Source organism: Lepeophtheirus salmonis, chromosome 12, assembly GCF_016086655.4.
Source record: "Lepeophtheirus salmonis chromosome 12, UVic_Lsal_1.4, whole genome shotgun sequence".
NCBI classification, from domain to species: domain Eukaryota; kingdom Metazoa; phylum Arthropoda; class Copepoda; order Siphonostomatoida; family Caligidae; genus Lepeophtheirus; species Lepeophtheirus salmonis.
The window spans coordinates 305,921-328,012 of NC_052142.2; the positions used below are offsets into that span (position 1 = coordinate 305,921).

Below are 22,092 nucleotides of genomic sequence, written 5' to 3' on the forward strand. Positions count from 1 at the left end.
ATTGTTTTAACAATTTTATTGTAAGTCGACAACATCTTAATTTACTTTTTTTTCATGTTATTATATATATATAAAATACAAATGTCTTTATATGTGTAGGTGCATCCCAGAATCACAGCCAAACTAATGAATGGATTTTGTTGAAATTTTACATGTAGGGGTTTAAGGCTCAAGAGCTGGTTTTGGTAAAAAAAATTTGCCCATTAGCGCCATATGCCCTTAAACATTTTTCTAAAAACCAATTTTTGAAATAAGAAACCACTTCTTCATATAAAACAAAAAAAATAAAGACTGTAAAATTCTAGGAATTCGTTTGACGGCGTGTTGGTATGTATCTTTGCACACTTTCTTTTAAATGAGATTATAAGGCTTAGAGAAAAAAATAAAGAAGAGAGAGGATTTTTGATAATTATATGAAAGTTGAGCGAACAGTAAGTGAAGTTGAATATTTTTTCTTCTCTAAACCTTATAAAAAGTTTGCAAAGATACATAACAACATGTAATGAGAATAAATCTTTATTTTTTCTTATATATCAAGAGAGTTCAGAATTAATTTGTAATTTCTTAATTTCTGAGCAACGCTGGGCTAACCTACTCTAGTTGTTAAAAATGAGGTCATAAATATCTTGGTAAGAATTGTAAAGGTCATAACTACATTCATTGTACAGACGTAGAAGCAAAAAGAAGAATATCCGGTGTCCCCTTTCCCTTTTTTTCAATCATTATAGAAATTTCATCCCCCTTCCACATTAAAAAAATGGCATCCTAAAGTCCTACATTATGAATGTGATAAAATAACAGAAAGGTCATATAATAAATTTAGTTATTTATTACATATATTGATTATGTAGAGGTAAAACAAAAATTGTTTAGGTTGTACAATTTATTGTCTCATCTTAGTGTTTGAAGCCTTAATTATAAATTTATTCAAAATATTTAAGGAAAAAATGGCAAGGGAAAAAATGTCAAAGAAAAAATGGCAGGAAAAAAATTAAGAAGAAATGAGTGTAAGTGGAAAAAATGCCAAGATTATTTGAAACTGATATAATACCTATCACCAATATCGTAAATATTATGTATTAAGATTTAAAAAAAAAACGAATTTTTGAATGGCAGAACAGCTAATCAAGTTTCATTCTCCCGTTACTCATCGATCAACGAACAATCATTATCATAACATATTGAGAAATAAAAGGCACCTGAAATTTTCGAGGACTGCAATCTCCATCCCAAAGAAGGAGTCCACTCTATTCCCTTATGAAGCTTCTTAGTTTTCCTTGGATGTATTTTTATTCCCTCGTCCTTGGTGGAATTCGGAATCCAGTTACTTCTTAGGACACTCAGTCCTTGGGACTGATCCTTAAGACTGTCGGTCCTTAGGACCACTACTTAACTGTCGGTTCGTACATTTTTTCAAAAAAATATCGATAGTTTATAAAGGTTAATAAGATAAAATATGAAATATGTATTAAGATTATTATACATATCTTGTAAAAAATATTACATTTTTTATCATAATACAATATAATAATTACATATATATTTATATATATAATATAATTTATTTTATTATATAACAGAATAATTAAATAAATTGACGTCATGAAGGATCGATTTTACCTTCTTTAAGGACTGACAAGTGGGACTGACACAAAATTACTTGAGATAGCTGATCAAGTTAGAAATATCTTCCTTGGATTCCCTTTACCTTCTTTTGGCCAAACTCTTGGAGAGCATAGAAGTAAACATCTTCCGGTCTTAATGATTAAAAAATGATCTTAGGCCTTAACAAATTTACAATTAAAGGACTAATAAATATCAAATGTGTGTCTCTTAGAATGATTCAATTGTTGAAATGTGTTGTTTTTTACATATTTTTTTTATGGTAATAAATTCAAATTGTTGTAGTTCCAGTCGGTATTTGTAATTAACTCATCTTATTCCAAATTTCCCATTCAGAGCCTTATATCTGAATATCTAAGTGAATTTCTTCAGCCAAATTTTTGGTGATAATATTAAATAACTTAAAATACACCTTGCCTCGTATATTTTTCGAACGGATGACCATTCTCACATTGTCGGCCAATCAAAATACTAAACTCATCTTTTAAGTACTAAATAAAGCTTTCAACAAAGAGATTTCGTGAGTTTGAATGATTTAAAAGTATAATGTTATGTTCAATGGATTAAAAAATGGATACATAAAATTTCCAGTTTCCTGAATCAGTATAAATAGTTCGTCGGATGGTTCTATTAAAGATCATCTTGATATATTTCTGATAAAATCCTTATTTGATTCAAGGGTGTGGTTATCCATTTCGTCAAACAGAGGTAGCATTCAAAGATTACTTTGCAAGCTGTCCTCTTCACTTATTAAGTAATGTTTACAAAAGGAACATTTAACCAGGCTTGTAAGCGTTCTGCTATTTATGTGTCCCGTTCAGCGTTCCGCACATTTTTTTCTCTTTTTTCGTTCAACCATTATTTTTGTTCGGTTCCTCGTTCCAATTATAAGGTAGTACGAGGCTTGTACATTATACATATAGTTGATAATATTGTAGAGAAAAACGCGTGCAAGGAGGAGGGGAAAAAAAAAGACATTTGGTATCATTGTTTAAAATACTGATGTGATTATCATCTGCCTACTTTATTATTATTTTTGAGGGTATAACGAATGTATTTATTAGCAAAATGTTTAATGAAGATATACTACGTATAATTGACTTCCACGTTTTTTATCCGTTACAGTAGATTTGAAAACGTCACACTCCATGAAATTGTAATTCATTATGAACATTATTTTCAGAATAATAGCTAATGAAACGACAAAGTAGAGTATTTGAAATATATTTGAAGCTCAAAGTTTAAAAAAGAAGGTTTTAATTAAATATAATCTACACACTAAAAAATAAACCATTAAACATTTAAGTTAAATATACAAAATTAGACAATTAAAATAATAAAACAACAATTAATAATAATAAATTCTAAATACAGAATATTGAAATAATAAATTGATCCAGATAATGTTTTCTTGTTCTAACATCGGAATTCAGTTAAATATGTCATAACTTTAGGTTGCAATACACAAGCGAGACGTGGAGCTTAATCAAAAAGATAATCACCCCTCTTCTTCATGTGGAAGTTGCTATATACAATTGTGCACAGGATAGATATATCTCTACCGATGAGATCTAACTAATTATTATTAATAAAGTAAATGTCAAAATCCTAAAATTAGACAATAAATATATTAATAAAAAAATGTTAGAAATAAATTAATCGTAAAGATTTAGAGCAAAAGCTAATTATGTAGTAATGTCCGGCGATATTACTCCCTATTAAGAGCATCAAAAAAGATTTTTCCCCGTTATTTAGATATGCTTATATAACAACATACTATTATCATGAATGATATACACAATTGTTAATTATAATGCAACACCCAATGTAACTACCCCCGTTGTTGTGACCATTTAAGCAGTTGTTTTTGCCTTTTATGAGTTATCTGAACACCGTTTCTTGGAGTCTATCAACCATATCTAAACCTTAAGTGATAAAAAAAGTAATATTTATTGACTATGTAATATTGGAAAACCTAATTATCATACCCAAGTTTTAAAGCGAAGTAAGTAGTCTCAGACAAACTAGTTGCAAACCATTCAAGGCTACTACCCCCGTTGTTGTGACCATTTAAGCAGTTGTTTTTGCCCTTTACTGAGTTGTGTATCATAATTCTTGATATGTTTAGCTAAAATAGAATCATATTTTATGGTTAGATTTAAAAAAAATTGAATACTTACTGTGAGATAGTACAAAATTCGGAGTTCCATTTCGATATTCATAAATACTTTTTTACTGATAACTTGATCGTCATTTGGTGTGGATGACTCAAAACATTTTTATATGTATTTATATATATGACATCAGTAACAACATCCTCCATTAATTGAATGATGGTTCCTCGGGAAGGAATAGGTTTACCTGTGTATTTCTCCATAAATTTTTTGAATGTCGGATGATTAGCAATGGATAAGGTTATATTACATGCAATAAGCATCGTTGTGAGATCAGAGTTAAAGTCTGACTTGATGTATTCATCGTCAAATTGATTTTATAGATGAATATCGATACTCTTATTATGAGATGAGGATAATGAGTGGCGTGTAATTCTATACAGGGGACTAAAGGCACATTTATATCGACAAATCCGACAAACCATCTGTTTCTCATCCGGTAAGTATTTTCCAAATTCCTAGGCTTCCATTTTCAGAAATCCAGACAGAAGGCGACGTTATTTTTTGCATTTTATTCAGTTCTCTATCGACTATCCCCATCTAATATTATTATATTAATATTGAATAATAAAGGCGGGAATGATAACGTTCATGATTGATAGAAGAAGATGTATATTATTTAATCAATGATGCCATAAGTATTTCTTCTCTTCTCCTCGCACGCTTTTCTATTCTTACCAAAATTATCACCCTTAATTATACATACATACACTAACGTGCTCGTTAAATGAAACTTAGAGTTTTTTTTCTACATAAAAAAGTCGGATACTCCAAATGAGATTGCTAAAATTGCTTTCATGTATATCTGGTGAGCTGAATGTTTTTTTATTTCTAAAATATCTATGGGAATCATTAAAAAAATTAATCAAGCTCAAGTTCAAAACACTAATAGCCGACTACAAATTACAATCTTTTACTTTCACACAAGTAGAATAGCTATGCCCGTTGTAATTCAATTATATCGATCTTCTCTTAATCCCATATGTAAATATAAATGAATAAAGTCATAAGTAATTTTTATTATATATAACTTATGACAATTATATTTTGCGTATTTGTAGAACGTCAACCCACAGGGAAGCTAGAATAATTTTTCCCAAAATTGAACTACTACATTTCGACGTCTTTAGAGAATATTTAAACAACCTTGACGAAGATTTGGTAACAACCAAAAGAGCACAATAAGTAATTCATACGAGAAAAAATCGTAATTATACAGGAAATTTTTTCGTTAATACCTTTGTCAATAACTGCCCTTGGGGAAAGATTACCTCTTCTCACCAGATTGACCTTTGTAGAAAATCTGATTCAAGATTTGAAGGGCGAACAATTCAAAACTAAGTTAAAAGAAGTCCTTCAAAAGAACCGTGGCTTCACAAAACTAAAAAGACTCTTTCAAGTGAAAAATGTCATATTTTGCAACAAATTATAGTTGATTTCAATGAACAAATGATTCTGATTAATCTTTTGGAGACACCGCTAATTTTTCTTAAAGTAGCGAAAATTAACCGCCACATTTATAGAATTAGGAAATTAATAAATTCTATTTCTAAGACAATATTGGGCCAAATTAAGCCTGATAGGTAAAACAGAGTTTTTAAACTTCAGTTAACACTCTCGGGTATTTTATTCATCCCAAAAAGTTGAATTCAATGTTTGTAATTGACGTAATATCTCTTTGAAATATTTACTGTTATTTTATAAATATAAATGATTGAACAATTTTATCTATGATTCGTGTATTTTTCATAAAAATAAATAGTTTTTTTAACTGAACCCCGACATGTAGGTGACATTGAAAAATAAATTCTAGCCAAGATTAATAAAAATACTATTAACTTTGATTGCAACCAGTAACGTTAAAGTTTAAACATATTATATAATTCAAATATCCACTCAATGTGAAGTACTTTAAATCCATACGAAAAATTACAGCCAAAAATTAAAAACTAAGAGCGTGAGAGTGTGTTTCATTGAGTACAAGATAAATTAAGTTATTTATGCGTAAAAGGGATATAAATAATAGTTATGCACTTTTTAGAGTAGTTAATTCACATTTACATGAATATTAATATCAGGGGCGTCTGCAAGGGTGGAGGCTTTAGGCCCCTCTACAATTTCAAAAATTGCCCCTGGTTTCTAGGATACTTATCCCGGGGACAACTTCACCCCTTCCGAAATTACTATCACCTATTGGAACGGCACGCTAAAGTCTCATTTTCAGCGTTCAAAAAAAATCCGTTCGGTTCAGTGTTCCGTTCATTGAATGTATTGACCACATTCCAATTTAGCGTTTCCTTCACAAGCCTGGATTAAACTATGGACATAATAGTTTTTGTACAATATCTTGAAATATAAAATAATATTCCGGAGTCAACATGCGCTGGAATGACATTGACATTTCAGTTTTCGAGAAGAAAATCTTCAGTAGTAAGAAGATCATACTCAAATTTATGAACAAAATGATTACTAATGTCTATCAATCTCATTTCACTAAACTTGATAAGTGAAGATAATCGTACATATTTTTCTGTTTCAAGGAACTGTCTCACACTTGTGTAAAGGTTGCATCCACTACTATATCGATAAAAAGCAAAATAACTAAAACTTTTATTGAAAATTAAATATTGAGTCAAGTCCATCATAACAGAAATTGTTTGGATTAATGTGAAAAATGTTTCTACACTAAAACAATTTTCTTTTGATGAATTTGTTCGATAATTCTCCAAACAATTAATAATTTTTTTGTAAAAAGCATTCTTTTGTTCAAAATTAAATTGATGAAATGGTGTTATGGGTTTACGATTCGGATCTTTTCTTTTTTAGGCCTGTAGTTGAAGATTTAACTGATCGAATAAATTCCATCAGTGCCTAACAAGCTTCAAAAAAAGTTTGCTTTTGTTTAGAATTCAGGGTAACCATTCTTTGGAAAAAGTTCAAGACCATAAATGGAACTTTTCCGCTAAAAATTTAATATTTGAAATTCTTATCCAAAATATTTAGTTTTTCAAAAAAAAAATTCCCAAAAGTTTAATTTTTCAAATTGTTTTCTTACAAATTTAATTTTTTTGTGAATAACAATGGGTTTTGAAATTTTTCACTTGTTGAGAGTCCCTTTAGTTTTGTGAAGCCACGGTTCTTTTGAAGGACTTCTTTTAACTTGGTCTTGAATTGCTCTTCCTTCAAATCTTGAGTCAGTTTTTTACAAAGGTCAATCTGGTGAGAAGAGGCAATCTTTCCCCAAGAACAGTTATTGGCAAAGGTATTTAACGAAAAAATTTCCTGAATAATGACGATTTTTTCTCGTATTAACTACTTATTGTACTCTTTTGGTTGTTGCCAACAATACTGAGGAGAATTTTTTTGGAAGATGCAGGGCTACCAACGTTTTTTATTGCTTTTTTATATGATCTCTTTCAATTAATCAAATTCGCCCCTTAACAACGATTCCAAGAACCCAACTTATGACTATTAAGTAAGTGTGTTATGCAGGTTGCTAACTAAACATATTAGTATTATTTCTATTGTCTCTTCATTCATATTTCAGAAATATGTTTTGTTGTTCGGTATACCTGTACTATTCTTAATTATTCTAAACGTGAAACGTATTTTTTAGCTCGTCCTTTCTTTTGGAGTTGGCAACCTGAACAGTGCTCTTTCTTCTCCTAAGCTATTATCATTATTATTAAGTTATTCTAGAATGAACTTCCTTTTTACTACATACAACATACAAGCTTAGAATTAAATCCATCTCTTCTTCCAATCTTAGTACGAATAATTTTTAGAATCCTACATTCATTTATTTCATGTATATCTTTAAAAAAAAAAAGTTAATCCATGCAGTCAAATTTTAAACCTTAATTATTCATCCTAGATATAAAAATAAGACTCATTTATAACTGATAGGACAATTCAGGCAACCATTCTTGACGTAATGTAGTTTTCAAACATGACATCGTAAAGATTTCGAGCAAAAGTTAATTATGTAGTAATATCCGGTGATATTACTCCTTATTAAGAGCATCACAAAAAGATTTCCCCCCGGTTATTTATGCTCGTATAACAACATACTATTATCATGAAGGATACACACAATTGCTAATTACAATGCTACACCCAATGCAACTACCCCCGTTGTTGTGACCATTTAAGCAGTTGTTTTTGCATTTTATGAGTTTACTGAACACCATTACTTGGAGCTTATCAACCATAGCTAATCCTTAAGTGATAAAAAAGTAATATATATTGACTATGTAATATTGGAAAACTTAATGATCATACCCAAGTCTTTAAGTGAAAAAAATAGTGTCAGACAAACTAGTTGCGAACCATCCAAAGCTACTAACCCCGTTTTTGTGACCAATTAAGCTGTTGTTTTTGCTATTTAATGAGTTGTGTCACATAATTCTTGAAATTTTTAGCTAAAATAGAATCAAGCCATCTGTTTCTCGTCCGGTAAGTATTTCCAAATTCCTGTGCCTCCATTTCCAGAAATTCAGACAGAAGGCAACGTTATATTAGGCATTTTATTCTCTTCTCTATCGACTATCAGTATCTAATATTATATTAATATTGAATAATAAAGGTGGGAATTGATAACGTTCTTTATAGAGGAAGATGTTTATTATTTTAATCAACGGTGCCAAAAGTATTTCTTCTCTTCTCCTCGCACACTTTTGTACCCTCACCAAAATTATCAACCTTACTCATACCATAAGCATGACAAGTAATATGTAGCATCACTTGAAAATGTTTTTCAAGGGTTCAACAGATTTAATACATTAACCCAACAAAATATTTCGCTTTTCAAAATCTAAACCAATACTTTTAATTACAAAATTTGTGAAGTTGGCTCTTTTAACATCGTCCAAATTAATTAGGTAATGTCACCCTAAAAAATGACCATCTAAAGGATCAATCAATAATTCAGTCATGGTTCATTTTTGGAATTTTTGGTTTCATACAATTGAAGAAAAATATTATTTCCCTCAAGTTCTTTCTTTATCTTGGACAACACTACTTGACTTTGAGACTTACTTGGGGATGGCATAGCTAGACGGAACGACATTTCCACTATATAGTTCCATGAATTTTACAAAATTGGGATGACTAACGATATGGAGTGGGATATTGCAGTAGACAAGCAGCTTGGTCATATCATTTATAGGTTTCAAGATTTGCTTTAATTGTATTCCTTGAATATATAGCAAAGTTCCTCCCATAAAAAATACTTTTAGTATGTTGCACAATGTTATTTTTTTAATTTTTATGGATTTATTCTTAAAATCACAAAGAATGCATTTCAAATACATAGAGACATCGTTATATTACCAAATATTTTCATTCCTTTTTGGCGATCAAAGATTTGAAATTTTTAAATTATATCGTAAAACTATAAAATAAAGTTTTTGTAATTTAAAGTTCTTTTTAGATGAATATTATTTTTATTTTTCAAAAAATTAATAATTCTTCAAAATGACTAATAATGACTTTTATATACAAAAAAAAATCATATTTGAATACACTATTATAAAAATTGGTATATATATTGCGTACAAATTGTAACTTGTATAAGCAAATTGTACAAGTTGCAACCAAAAAATGAGATGGGATGATAATAATACACAAATATAAATTTCCATATATGTTCGATATGTTTACTACATGAGGTTTTTTTAAATTAAGGAACTCACTATCTTTATTATTTACATTAGTATCAAAAGGGTTATTTTTTTTACATTTCAATAAAAATTACTAAAATATATTATGTTGTACATTATAAAGCTGAAATGACACTCATAAATACTGAAAAATATGCAATTTTAATAGATCAAAATTCAATGATAGTATCAAATAATAATTGGTAATTAGATTGAATAATGTTGTAATTAAATAATACATTTTAAGACAAATAAATTGCAACTTGTACAGTTTATATATATATATTGTAGCCTGTATAGACATCACAACTTGTACACAACATTTATATCTTTTGTTAACTCATTATCATTTAAATATAAATGCATTTTTTTATTTATATAAAAGGATTTATCACTTATCTTTCTATTTTTTTTGTCAATTTTTAGATATTAAAATTTTAATTTTTAATTGTAAATTTTAAAAACTTTTTTTTTTTTTTTGCTGGTATTGACGAAGGTATTAATCTTAAATTTTTCATTATATTTAATCGTATTATTTTAATTGAGTATTTAAGAAACAAAAATATATTTAATATATCAACAATAATAAAATTTACGCATGCAATATTAATAAAATAAAATGTATTTATTTAATGAAAACGTGTCTATGACTTGCAATCCCATTGATTTGAAATATTTTGTTGATCCATGAGGTCGATTTCCCTCTGTTAAGAGCGTTACAATTTCAGGACTATACACCAATTATATTTAACTGTGCCCTAGTACCCATTATTGAACCTTTGAACTTTATTAACTTATTATATGCTAGGAATATAAATTTCAAGATTTTTATCCGTTATTCATACTTTCAACATCATTTTTGGAAGGAATTGATTGTATCATGTGATTGTATTGTGATCATGACATTATATCAATTCCATGGATTCTTTCAATATTGTATTCATAGTTTACTGTTCTCTCTGGATTATAACGCCTGGCAATTATTCTATGGAGTCTCTCCGAGTCGGAGGCGCTCAAACTCATTATTTTGTCATAGATTTGCAATAATTATCTGGTTGTGTCTACTTTTATCGGTTATAATCAATATATTTTTGAATGTTTAATCGTCCTTTCTAATAAATAATGGTATATTTATATATTCTGAGATTATTTAGGACTTTTTTATGCCAAAATTTATATTAGAGTGATAATATGATCCATCAATTATGAAATTTTAAATTAGAAGAATTTTCTACTACTTTGTCAAACCTTATATTGGATTCCCTAATATGTTACACTATCAAAGTATCAATTAAATTCCGATAGATGACAATCAATTTACTAATATCCCACTATCCTCTTTTTAACATCTTTTTGAAGAACTTTTTATGGGCTATTGGCAACATAGTTCTACATATATTATGCAACGAAGTAATCATCATTGTTGAGTAATGGGTTCAATAGATTATGAACATTATTCTCAATTTGAGTACAGATATGATGCAGTGATTTACAATTATTATGCTCTTAATGATAAAAAAATACTCGGTGCCTCTATGATTTAGTGATCAACAGTTTATGTGTCTGTTGATACCATATCTAGAGATGGTTTTTTGAGAGAACACGTAGAGAAGTTAGAGCTAGCCATATGGTACACCTGAATTTAGAACATTGCTAATATCAGCTACATATTTTATGATTTTCGAAGGAGAAAATAAATTACTGCTATAAAGAGGTGAGCATTCTACAATTAAAGTACCATTAGTGCTGGGAAAATATTATAATTATATTTGAATTCATATCAATTAATTTTATTATTTAAAAAAAAAATCAGCTTACACCAAAGATAAGCGAGAATTCTTCCTTTATAACGAGATGCTAACACACAGACAACTTTTTAAATATTGAAAAAGGAAAGAAACAGTACACACATCAGTTTTTTCTTTACAGACATCCTCTCTTTAACCGTATCTAATTTAGCATTTAAAATTTGATTTCAAGTTGTAAATGTATTTCATTATATCTTTCTTTTGGATCATATTTAATTTGTAGTAATATTTTCTTAACTACATTATATGAATATACGTAAAATATTACCTCCAAAAGAAAATATATATCATTAAAATAAATAAAAAATTACTCAATTATATTTATTCTATAGTAGAACGAACACATCTTAAAGATAGCCAATTAAATATATATATATTTAGCTTGTTTATGTTAAAATTCTAAAAAAATAATCTACAATGAATATATAATAGGTAAATTTCTTTTGAAAAACCTCCTTTTATACAACAATTTTTGTTAAGTTTGTCCATTTGATGTAAATATAATCAAACCTGCACGCCCTTTTGACACTCTTGAAAATCAAACATATGTGAAAATACTGATTTTGGTAAATATAAGCAATTTTTCAAATATTTGACCTTGTGATTTATTTATTGTCATTTGCTTCTTCAACCATAGTGAAGATTGAAGATACATAATAATATTAACTTGTAAGTCTCTTTTTACTTAATTTAACTATTTCCCTTTTTTAATTCGTATTCAATAAATAAACGTTCTCCCTTTTTCCCGTTACTTCAATAATTAGGTTTTTGGATTTTTAATTTTTTTAGTCCATTTTCGAATCAACAACCCATACCTTAAAAAAAATAAGACACGGTGAATCGATCTTGTTTTATAAAAAAAATCAACTTATTCGCGAAAAGACAAACTTGCCTTCCAAAGTCCAGGAATTTGGTCGAATCTGAATGAAGCATAGCCTTACGTACGTAACTCGTAAATCTGAACAACTGTCTCTGTATTTGAAATAAATGTGTTCACTCGTAAACGAGTGAGTGTTTTGTAGGGTAGGGGTTATGTATATATATATGTATGGCAGCACTTGGTTGTGATTGGAGGAACATTAAAAGATATTCTCTTGACTAATTTTTTGCATAAGTGAGTATATTTATCAATGTTCAATTTGACTTTGAGATAACAATGGAATATAATTTATTTAAAGAAAATATTACAGTCCACATATTATTAATTAATCAACGTTCTGTGCAAACGTGAAAGAAGGGAAGTAGAGCAGTCGAAGGTGCTCTAATAATTGGTCCTTCGAGCCGGATATCCTCTGAAGTGAATGTGGACATCAATCCTAGTAACAGTAATCTCTAGACATCTTATTAAATACTTTTGAAACTGTACGGAACAATTCAAGTCATCAAAGTCGTCATATATTGTAGTGTCCTTTTCTAGCAATCGTGGAAAAGGCTACTACAAAGTTTACTTATATTTTTTAGTTTGGATTAATATAAGATCAATATTTGATAAGCATTCCTTCTCAGGATACAATTTAGTGGGAGTCAAATGAGAACACCGCTGTGTTCAATGGGATAACTATTAGGCCTACCTTAAGTTGTTGTTTTGGAGTTTAGGGTTGATAATAAGAATCACGTAGTACGTTTGCACACTGCCTTATTTATTACTTAGTTCTTCGGAGATAATCTGGCGATTCATTCCCCTACATACATCATAACATATATTTATAGACGTTTGGGGTCTAATGCTAGTTGTTCTAGAACTCTCCAATTCACCTCATCACATGCTCCCAGCATGTGATGATTGGCCTTGGTGATTACTCATCATACGCGTATCATATCCAGACACACAACTCAGCAATAAACCTCTCAACACATCATTTATCATCAAACATAATATCAAAATAACAATAACTCATGATAGCTTAAATCTGATAAATATATATATACAATAACAAGTATCATTTTACATCATTATACATAATACATCCAGTTGGTGATACTACAGATGCTCCCTCCTTGAGGAAAAGACGACCTCGTCTTTCTTTCCCGATATACAGCCCTTCAGGATTTAACTCACTCCTGTACAGCTCTTCTAGCTCGTACCTTACAGAGCAACGTCACAAAGAATCCTGAAAATATAATGATTAATAAAGTTTCAATAACCACTATACCGTATATCCAAAAACGATTCTCTTCAACCCTGGCAGTTCTTGCCATTATCCTCAACTTGTCTATAGATATTGCTTTCTGAGGTTCCGTCAATAATTCTAGCTTGTCCTTGAGGCTTGATTGTCCATTACCATAAACCCAGCTTTCATGGAGGTTTAAATCCGCAATAACATCTTCCACCTCATCCAGAATCATCATTTCCACGACCCTCACCTTGATCTTACTTGTCACTGGTCTTTCTCCAATCAAGTAATCACCAATCCTCACATTGCAATCATTCCGCAATGTGATCATCCATTGTCCGGACCCAAGTGCTTCTCGACGTTTTGTTGTCCTACCAGAACCACTTGTACATGACGCTTTGATCCTTTGTGTCTTCTGCACATCCACGAATATTTTTCCATCGTTGATTTGCGACACAAACACGTCATCCGATTTATGTAACATTATGTCACATAATCCCTTAGCCAATTTAAAGTTACCATGAATCAATGCAGGCAAACAACCATTTTGTCCAATTCTGAACAACCTTAAATGTGGACACAGACGAATATCTTCAATATGAATACAATCCACTAATTCATCTGTTTCAATTCCTTATAAATACCCTTTATGTCATCAATCACTAAATATTTTCCTATTGGTGATCGATATGACATCCGAACTCCTTCTTCTATTGTCATCGGGAGTTCCCTATACTTATATAACTCGTATAGATTATCTTTGTAATATAAGGGTAATCGAACCGCCACATCTAATCCGTTTGCCGTTCTTTCCAGTTGCACAGGCAGAGAGTAAAAATTCCCAATACTCTCACTTTCAACTGGACTGATTGATCCATCATGATTCCTTTCTTTTACCATATCCAAGATCTTCCCCACATCATTGATTGATAACAAGTCTGGTGTTAATCTCCCGGTCATACCAGCCTGTATTCCCTGATCCATTTGTTGATCTGTTCTGAGATTGTTGTCAACACCATTATCATTGTTTCAACCCTTTCTACTTCTTGTAGCTGATTGTGAAGCATCATTGTGACATTCTTAAGGATATCATACTTTGTGGCTAAGTTTCTTATTGCTCCACGGATTGCCCTAGTTCTTCTTCTTGCTGTGCCAAGGTATCCAATATCTCTGATTCATACCTTGAGTGATCATCACTTGAGAAGAACTTTGTGAACAACCCCTTAAGCATCCAGCCTCCCAATACTCCGAGGCCCACTATCACTTGCCTTTTCGTTTTTCCGTCATTCTTATACCCACATAACATCATTACTTCATTCATGTGTGTGCGGATATATTCTATTCTTTGCCGTAGAGCATTCGTCAATGACTTGGGAATACGCACAATGTTCATATACTTAATTGTAGCATGCATACTCCCCAGGACGTTTTCAATTCTTCTGTTGATTTTAACCATTGGTAATTCCGTCCTGACCTCTATCAATTGTACTAAGGTTCCCACTCTACCCATTTCCTCGAATAGAATTGACGAGTTCTTCCTTTCCATTATAATTTCACTTTCTGAATTAACTTGAAGAACTTCAAACACAAAAGTAAGTGATAATAATAAAATAAGTAACTTCATATTTAATTATATTTAATTCTTTTCTTTTTTAAGTTCAAATCACAATTAAATATTTATTACTTATTCCTTTTAAAAGGCAAACTATTTTCCTCGCCCTCTTTCTCCTGTGGAACATCTGTAGAAGATATATTAATTGTATCTTCTAGTTCTCTTTCAGTCTGTTTCTTCTTCACTCCAGTCCAGCTCGCTCTCTTCACTTGACTCTATACGCGATTTCCTTTTACCTTGTGAGTGCGGGCTGACTGGTTTCCTTTTAAATGACTTAGGGCGTGTTTTCCCATCTAGCAACGCAGCTAGTTCATCAAAGGCGGCACTTAATAATTTCTTTGACTTCTGTTTATATTCAGGCGTTGCTTTTCGTTTTTTATTCTTCTTCTCAACAGATCCTTGCATCTTATTGGGCGATTCTTCCATATTCTTTACTTCTTTTCTTATTTCTTCCGCTCCTGCTTCACTCATATATGCCTCCTCGAGTTCATCCATATTACCATTTTCATTTTTTATCCTCTTGTTTTCCATTCTCCTCCTCATCATCCCTTTTTTTTGGAAGATCTTCTATATCTTTATTACTTATGGATGTAGAAATCTTAGGAATTGTTTGAATTTCAGGAGAATCAGGATATGAAAATTGAATTACTCGATCTAAATTATTACTTTCGTTCTCTTCCGTTAGTCTAGAGTCTGAAGGTCTATTTCTTTCTGTTCTATAGAGAGGTGTATTAAAGGGAATCAATTCTTTAGAAATATCTTTTCCCGATATTACCCGTAGTCTGTCCTTAGCTACTTTTTTAGGACCCTTGTTTGTTCTAATCTCAACCATTCTGTCGTTTATTACCTTTAGAACCTTAAATGGTCCGTTTTGATAAGTAGCCAATTTACGATTCTTGTCAGTTTGTGGTGCCCACAAAAACACCTCATCGTCAACATTAATTACCTGTTGGACTACTTTTTTATTATAAGCCTCTCTATTCTTTAAATGACTTTCAAATTGTTGGACTCTAACTTTTTCTAACGCATCAGTAACTGTATTTTACCAGTTCATTAACTGATGTAGGAGCATTTTGCATATTTGAATCTAATTGAACTGCAGGAACCACTGGATGTGCTCCAGTTACTAAGAAAAATGGAGAATACCCTAACCTCGGTACAATTAGGAACCTTATTTGAGCCAAGGCTCCCCTAGGCATTTATGCCATTTATTATCAGGGATATTTTCTTGGACCATTAATGTTCTAATAGCTTGTCCAATATCCCTATTTAATCTTTCAACCGGGTTAGTATGAGGTTGATAAGCTTGAGTTTCTGCTTTAATGACTCCTAACTCATCGCACACCTGTCGCATTAATTTGGAAATAAATTGTGAACCCCTGTCTGTTACTAATTTCATACCCGTTCCATACCTTGGGAAGAATTCAGTTAATAATATCTTACAAATATTTTCAACTGTAGGTTCCTTCAAGGGGAACACTTCTGGAAATTTAGTACATGCATCAGTGATTGTCATTAAATACTTAGGATCACTGGCATAACCTTGTACATCGGACCCATCAAATCCATGTAAAATACAAGGAATCTTTCATTGATGGCTGTAGAAGTTTGTCCCATTTTTTCCAATGGTCTTTGTCTCCTTTCCTTTGCACAAACACAGACCTCGCAACCTTTTATTTCATCCTCAATATTTCTATCCATATTTGTCCAATAGAAATATTGTTTAGCTAATAATTTTGACTTTGTCATTCCAGGATGCGCTGATAAAGGATGTACATGTACAGTCGCAATAACTGTACGTATATCTTTTTCCGGTACACAAATTCTCATATTTCCATTTTCCTTATCCTTCATATACAATTTACCATCAATTAAATGTAATTGATTATATATTCTAAGATAAGCTTTAATTTCCCGCGACAATAATTTATTACCTTGTGCTTTAATTTCCTCAACCGTTTTGTTTTTCATTAACAAACCCTTAATATATTTCATGCAAGTATCATCACTTTGTGACCTATAAAAATCTAGTTTTATAAATTTATCTGTTGAGATATCATCAATTTCATTTTCATTGATTTCTTTTCCCTTATCTTGTACCTCAATCATCTCTTGCTCTATTACCTTGATCCTTTCTTGTTCTTGATCAAGTTCTTTTTCCTGCGTCGAGTTGTTACCGCAGCAACATTTGCAATGGGTTTGCCTATAGCTTTCATTAGTTTGAAATCATATTCATTGGGCTTTTTACTTTCTTCCGTTACACCTTCTTCATGGTCGGGTCTTCTACTCAAAGAATCAGCATTCTGATTTCTTTTTCCAGGCTTATACTTAATTTTGAATTCATATTCCATAAGCCTCTCCTTCCATCTGTGTAACATTCCAGTAAGCGCAACTGATTTCATGAACCATTGTAAAGGTTGATGATCAGTCCTGATTTCAAACTTTCTTCCCATTATAAAATACTTAAAATGTTCTACAAACTCGACTACAGCTAGCAATTCCTTCTGCGTTGCAGAATAATTTCTTTGTGATTGATTAAGGGACTTGCTACCGTACGCAATCGGATGTTCTTTACCATCATCCCCTATTTGCGTTAACACGGCGCCAATGGCAAAATTTGAAGCATCTGTTTCAACAATAAATTCTTTTGAAAAGTCTGGGGTATTTAATAATGGTTTTACCTGCAACCTTTTCTTTAATTCATTAAATGCTTCATCTTGGCTCTTAGCCCACTGCCATTCTACATCTTTGCGGAGAAGTTTTGCAATTGGTTCAGCTATTTTAGCATATGATGCTATAAATTTACGATAATAAGAGGTCTTGCCCAAGAAGGTTTGGAGATCCCTCTTGTTAGCAGGAATAGGCCAATGCTGAACAGCTTCTACTAGTCTATCAGCCGGAGCAACATGTCCTCCCCCTATCTCGTGCCCTAACCAATTCGTCATAGGCGTAAACAAATCTGTTTTCGTAGCCTTTACCCTGAGATTAGCCTTCTCAGTCCTGAGCATAAATTCAGCAAATCTACATAGTGTTTGCATGAACGTACATCCTAAGATGAGATTGTCATCAAAGAATCCGAGGAGTCCTCGCCGGTCTAGTTGTGGACCATAAACTTGACGCATTAATCGTGCATATGTCCGCACGCATTCTTGGGTCCAAAAGGCATCCGAAGGAATTTATAAGTCCCAAATGGGGAAACAATTGTTAACTTGTTCTGATCCTCATTCACTTATGGTCGGTTCAATTATTCCTTCCTCAATCCATTGTTGAAGTTGTCCTTTAAAACTTTCTTCCACAGCTGGATTCATAGGTCTAACCTTCACCTTCACTGGTTCATATTCACTAGTATCGACCACAACTTTAATATTTCCGTGCGGCCTACATTGGAGGAGTCTTTTGATAATATACCATAAAATCTATATAATAACTCTTCTACTAGTGCCCGTTCATTACCGCTCAGATAATCATTCTTTCGAACTCTCCCCCCAAACATAATATTAATTTCATTTTTTAATTTTCTCCGCCTCACTAGCTACTCTTTTAATAGGTTTTCCAATATATTGAAACAATTTATCTAGTACTAGTGAATAATTAATATTAGGGTCTAATTTTTCAAGTTCTTCAGATGGAGGGCAGATTTTCTCCATCTCCATTGAAGCTAACAAATTTTCATGAGTTGGCGTGTAACGCTTCAATCGTCGGATAGTTCCTATTTTTCTTCCTAGAGCTATCCGTCGGGGTTCTTCTTCAATAGTCAAAATGACTAATTTTACTCGACTATCGCCCCGCCTCGTCATCCTCACTTCTGTTAATTGTGATTCAAGATTTATTTTCCAATCTTCTTCAGTTGCTGTAAACCATACAATATTTAATGTGCCGTCATCAGTTACCTTGTACCCTTTGGCTGTAGCCTCAATTATTACCGTTTTCTCTACAGGAATTACCGTCTTCTCAGTAATAATTACCTCAGCAACTTCTTCACAGTCAATTAACATTAAAGTGGAGACAAGTTCCATTGCCTCGTCAGAACCCAGATATTCTGTTTTCCAAATTTCTGTCCCGCTAGTCCCAACCCCATCAATGATATCCTCACCTAATTCTAATGATATGGACAGCTGTCTCATAGTTTTCAGTGATAGTATAAATGGCACCCCTAGCCCACGAACTACTAGGGGGTTTATCTTCCATGGTTCTTCTAAATTTTCCACCATGATTACAACCGGTTCAGTAGGAATACCAATAATATCTAACCTATTATCCCCTACTGAACCCACTACAATGTCCGCCTTTTTCAGGTCCTTGCAAGTATTTGACCTCCTCCATAATGCTCGTCAATAAGATCGCGTGCCCAGTTTCCAGTGTCTGCTAATCCCTGAAACTGCATACCACCCAACTTGGCCCAGAACCAAATTGGCTGACTACCTGGCAGATTTAAGCTTGCTAAACTCGATTCAGCAAATTTGCTCATTGTAGTTTCTTCCCCAAAGTCTTTTGGATGCGTCAGATCCCCTTTGGTATTTGTGCTGTCCGCGATGGCGTCGCTTTGGGAAATAATACCTAAGGGGGTTTTCCCCCTTAGGAGTTTCCCGGCTTATTTTTAGCCAAGGGGCAATTTCTTTTAATATGCCCCTCCTTTTGACAGATAAAACACTTTGGTTTCTGTTTAAACCTCGGTGCCGCAGTAGCGCCCTGTCTTTCTTATTCCTCCCTTTTATACTTCTTTACTATGAAGCAATCCTTCATTTTGTGACGACCCTGAGGGTGGATCAAGCAATGGTCTCCTTGCGTGGAAGACTTATTGCATCTACCTCCATGGGTTCAACCATGGCGTAATGGGGCTTTGGGGCATTTACATTGGGTGCTTTACTTGGCACAGCTCGTCCCCAATCCCTCTAATATACCTTTTGGTCAATATAATCGACCTGATCCGCCCTCTCATAGTGCTCTACATGTCGAAGCACTTCTTTTGCGATCATCTCAGGATGGTCATAATTTATTTTCCTAGTAGCTTTTGCAATTACCCTATTTAACAGGCCCTGCAAAAACTGCTTAATCTCATTTGGAAGGCCGCCATCGCCTCTTCTTTCCCCCAACACTATTAATGGCGGTGTCTAACCGCTCCATTAAATGTGTTCCGCCCTTGACTATCTCCAGGGGGGCCCCTAAACTCTCGTCAAAGGTAAAATATGTGTCCATGAATATGTGCCGGACTGTCTGTTCCACGGGACCACACATGGCCTCCGCCGTCCATTTACACATGAGAATCTCATCCACCCCTGTATCTTTCAGCTGGGACAAAGCACCGATTTTCCAGTAATGGAAGTCAGTACTACCATCATACGCCTTCAGGGGGTTCTTTTGGTTCCCCTGAAAGTGTTTTGATGCTTTATTGACCTGTTGGCCAATATACAATTTTAGCTGCTCCCTGGTTAAGGTCTGTGACCTCGATGGATTGAGATTGTCGCCTGATGTCTGCATTTTCTGTCTTTTAAATTGTTAAAACTAATAGGTCAGTAATTTTATAAAAACTTAATTTGGCAAGACAGCGATTTACTATTTATCCTGACCTCAAAGCGTAATCAAAACTTATTTCAGAATCAAAACGCGAATCAAATGGGCGTATCACTATTCGTCTCACCCCAGCTTAGTCTAAAGAAATATATATAGATACATGAGTTTACTAATTATCTCTACCCCCTTGTGTTCTTCTACTTTTACTTTCCTTATATTATGTTTAAAGACTTCCTTTGCATTTATGCATTTAGGTAGTTTTACTCCCTCCCGTCTTAATAATATAACCTTCAATTTGATTACTCATCTCCAAATATATATCTGCTATAGATGCCACACACGGAGTGAACATGTATGTCAGATTATATTCTTCGATCCCACATACATAAATATATACATGTAAAATTGAATACATAAACACAAAATAATTATACAAAAGAGATAACATATATAAATTTGTCTATATACTCCCACTCATCCCATTCCCCTTAAGTCACATGATAATTCAATAATTTTGAACCGACATTAAATTTTATCTTGACTTAAATTTATTTTTTGGGTTACTAATTACATATTTCTTTAAGAAATCTACAGTCAGATCTAATAACTACCCTCTATAAATTTACTGCACTAAACTGTAGGGTGGACAGTGATTTTGCGCATTGATTCTACTTTAAAGGAATACTGAGAAACTTTTCCTGCCCTGTCCTCTACCGCATTAAGATTACGTCACTACCGTTCTCCTCAGGAGGCTTTTCAAATATTATTTCCTATACCGTACTTACATCTTGAGAGATGTTTACAAAATCTACTTTTACATTACTTTACATTTGCGATTTTCGGCCGATAACAAAAATAAACTAAAGCAAGAGCAAAAGTTGCTCAAGACTGACAGCATCCTACCGACTGCGCCAATTTGTAGTGTCCTTTTCTAGCAATCGTGGAAAAGGCTACTACAAAGTTTACTTATATTTTTTAGTTTGGATTAATATAAGATCAATATTTGATAAGCATTCCTTCTCAGGATACAATTTAGTGGGAGTCAAATGAGAACACTGCTGTGTTCAATGGGATAACTATTAGGCCTACCTTAAGTTGTTGTTTTGGAGTTTAGGGTTGATAATAAGAATCACGTAGTACGTTTGCACACTGCCTTATTTATTACTTAGTTCTTCAGAGATAATCTGGCGATTCATTCCCCTACATACATCATAACATATATTTATAGACGTTTGGGGTCTAATGCTAGTTGTTGTAGAGCTCTCCAATTCACCTCATCACATGCTCCCAGCATGTGATGATTGGCCTTGGTGATTACTCATCATACGCGTATCATATCCAGACACACAACTCAGCAATAAACCTCTCAACACATCATTTATCATCAAACATAATATCAAAATAACAATAACTCATGATAGCTTAAATCTGATAAATATATATATACAATAACAACTATCATTCACATCATCATACATAATACATCCAGTTGGTGATACTACAATATATATTAGTGTTCTGTTTAAGTTAATTTAATATGTAAAAATGCCTAAAGGGTCTGAGGTCATATACCATAAAATTAGGTATAGC

At 32.4% G+C, this 22,092-nt stretch overlaps 1 protein-coding gene across 7 annotated transcripts in view; it reads left to right on the top strand.

Annotated features, from left to right (window-relative positions):
- Positions 1 to 22,092, top strand: part of LOC121126982 (uncharacterized) — an 86,966-nt gene that overhangs the window by 38,468 nt on the left and 26,406 nt on the right. The window contains exons 7-8 of one of the 7 annotated variants that reach the window (XR_011783019.1): positions 12,055 to 12,379; positions 12,444 to 21,362. The exons of 2 other annotated variants lie outside the window; for them this stretch is intronic. Coding sequence is in view for 2 of the 5 variants with exons in the window: in XM_040722338.2 (XP_040578272.1) it covers positions 942 to 1,005 (64 nt within the window). In the remaining 3 variants the exon portion in view is untranslated. Of the gene's footprint in view, positions 1 to 941; positions 6,141 to 12,029; positions 12,380 to 12,443; positions 21,363 to 22,092 lie in introns of those variants that run through there. 4 more of the 7 variants (XR_011783018.1, XR_005867394.2, XM_071892415.1 and 1 more) reach the window with 4 other exon arrangements.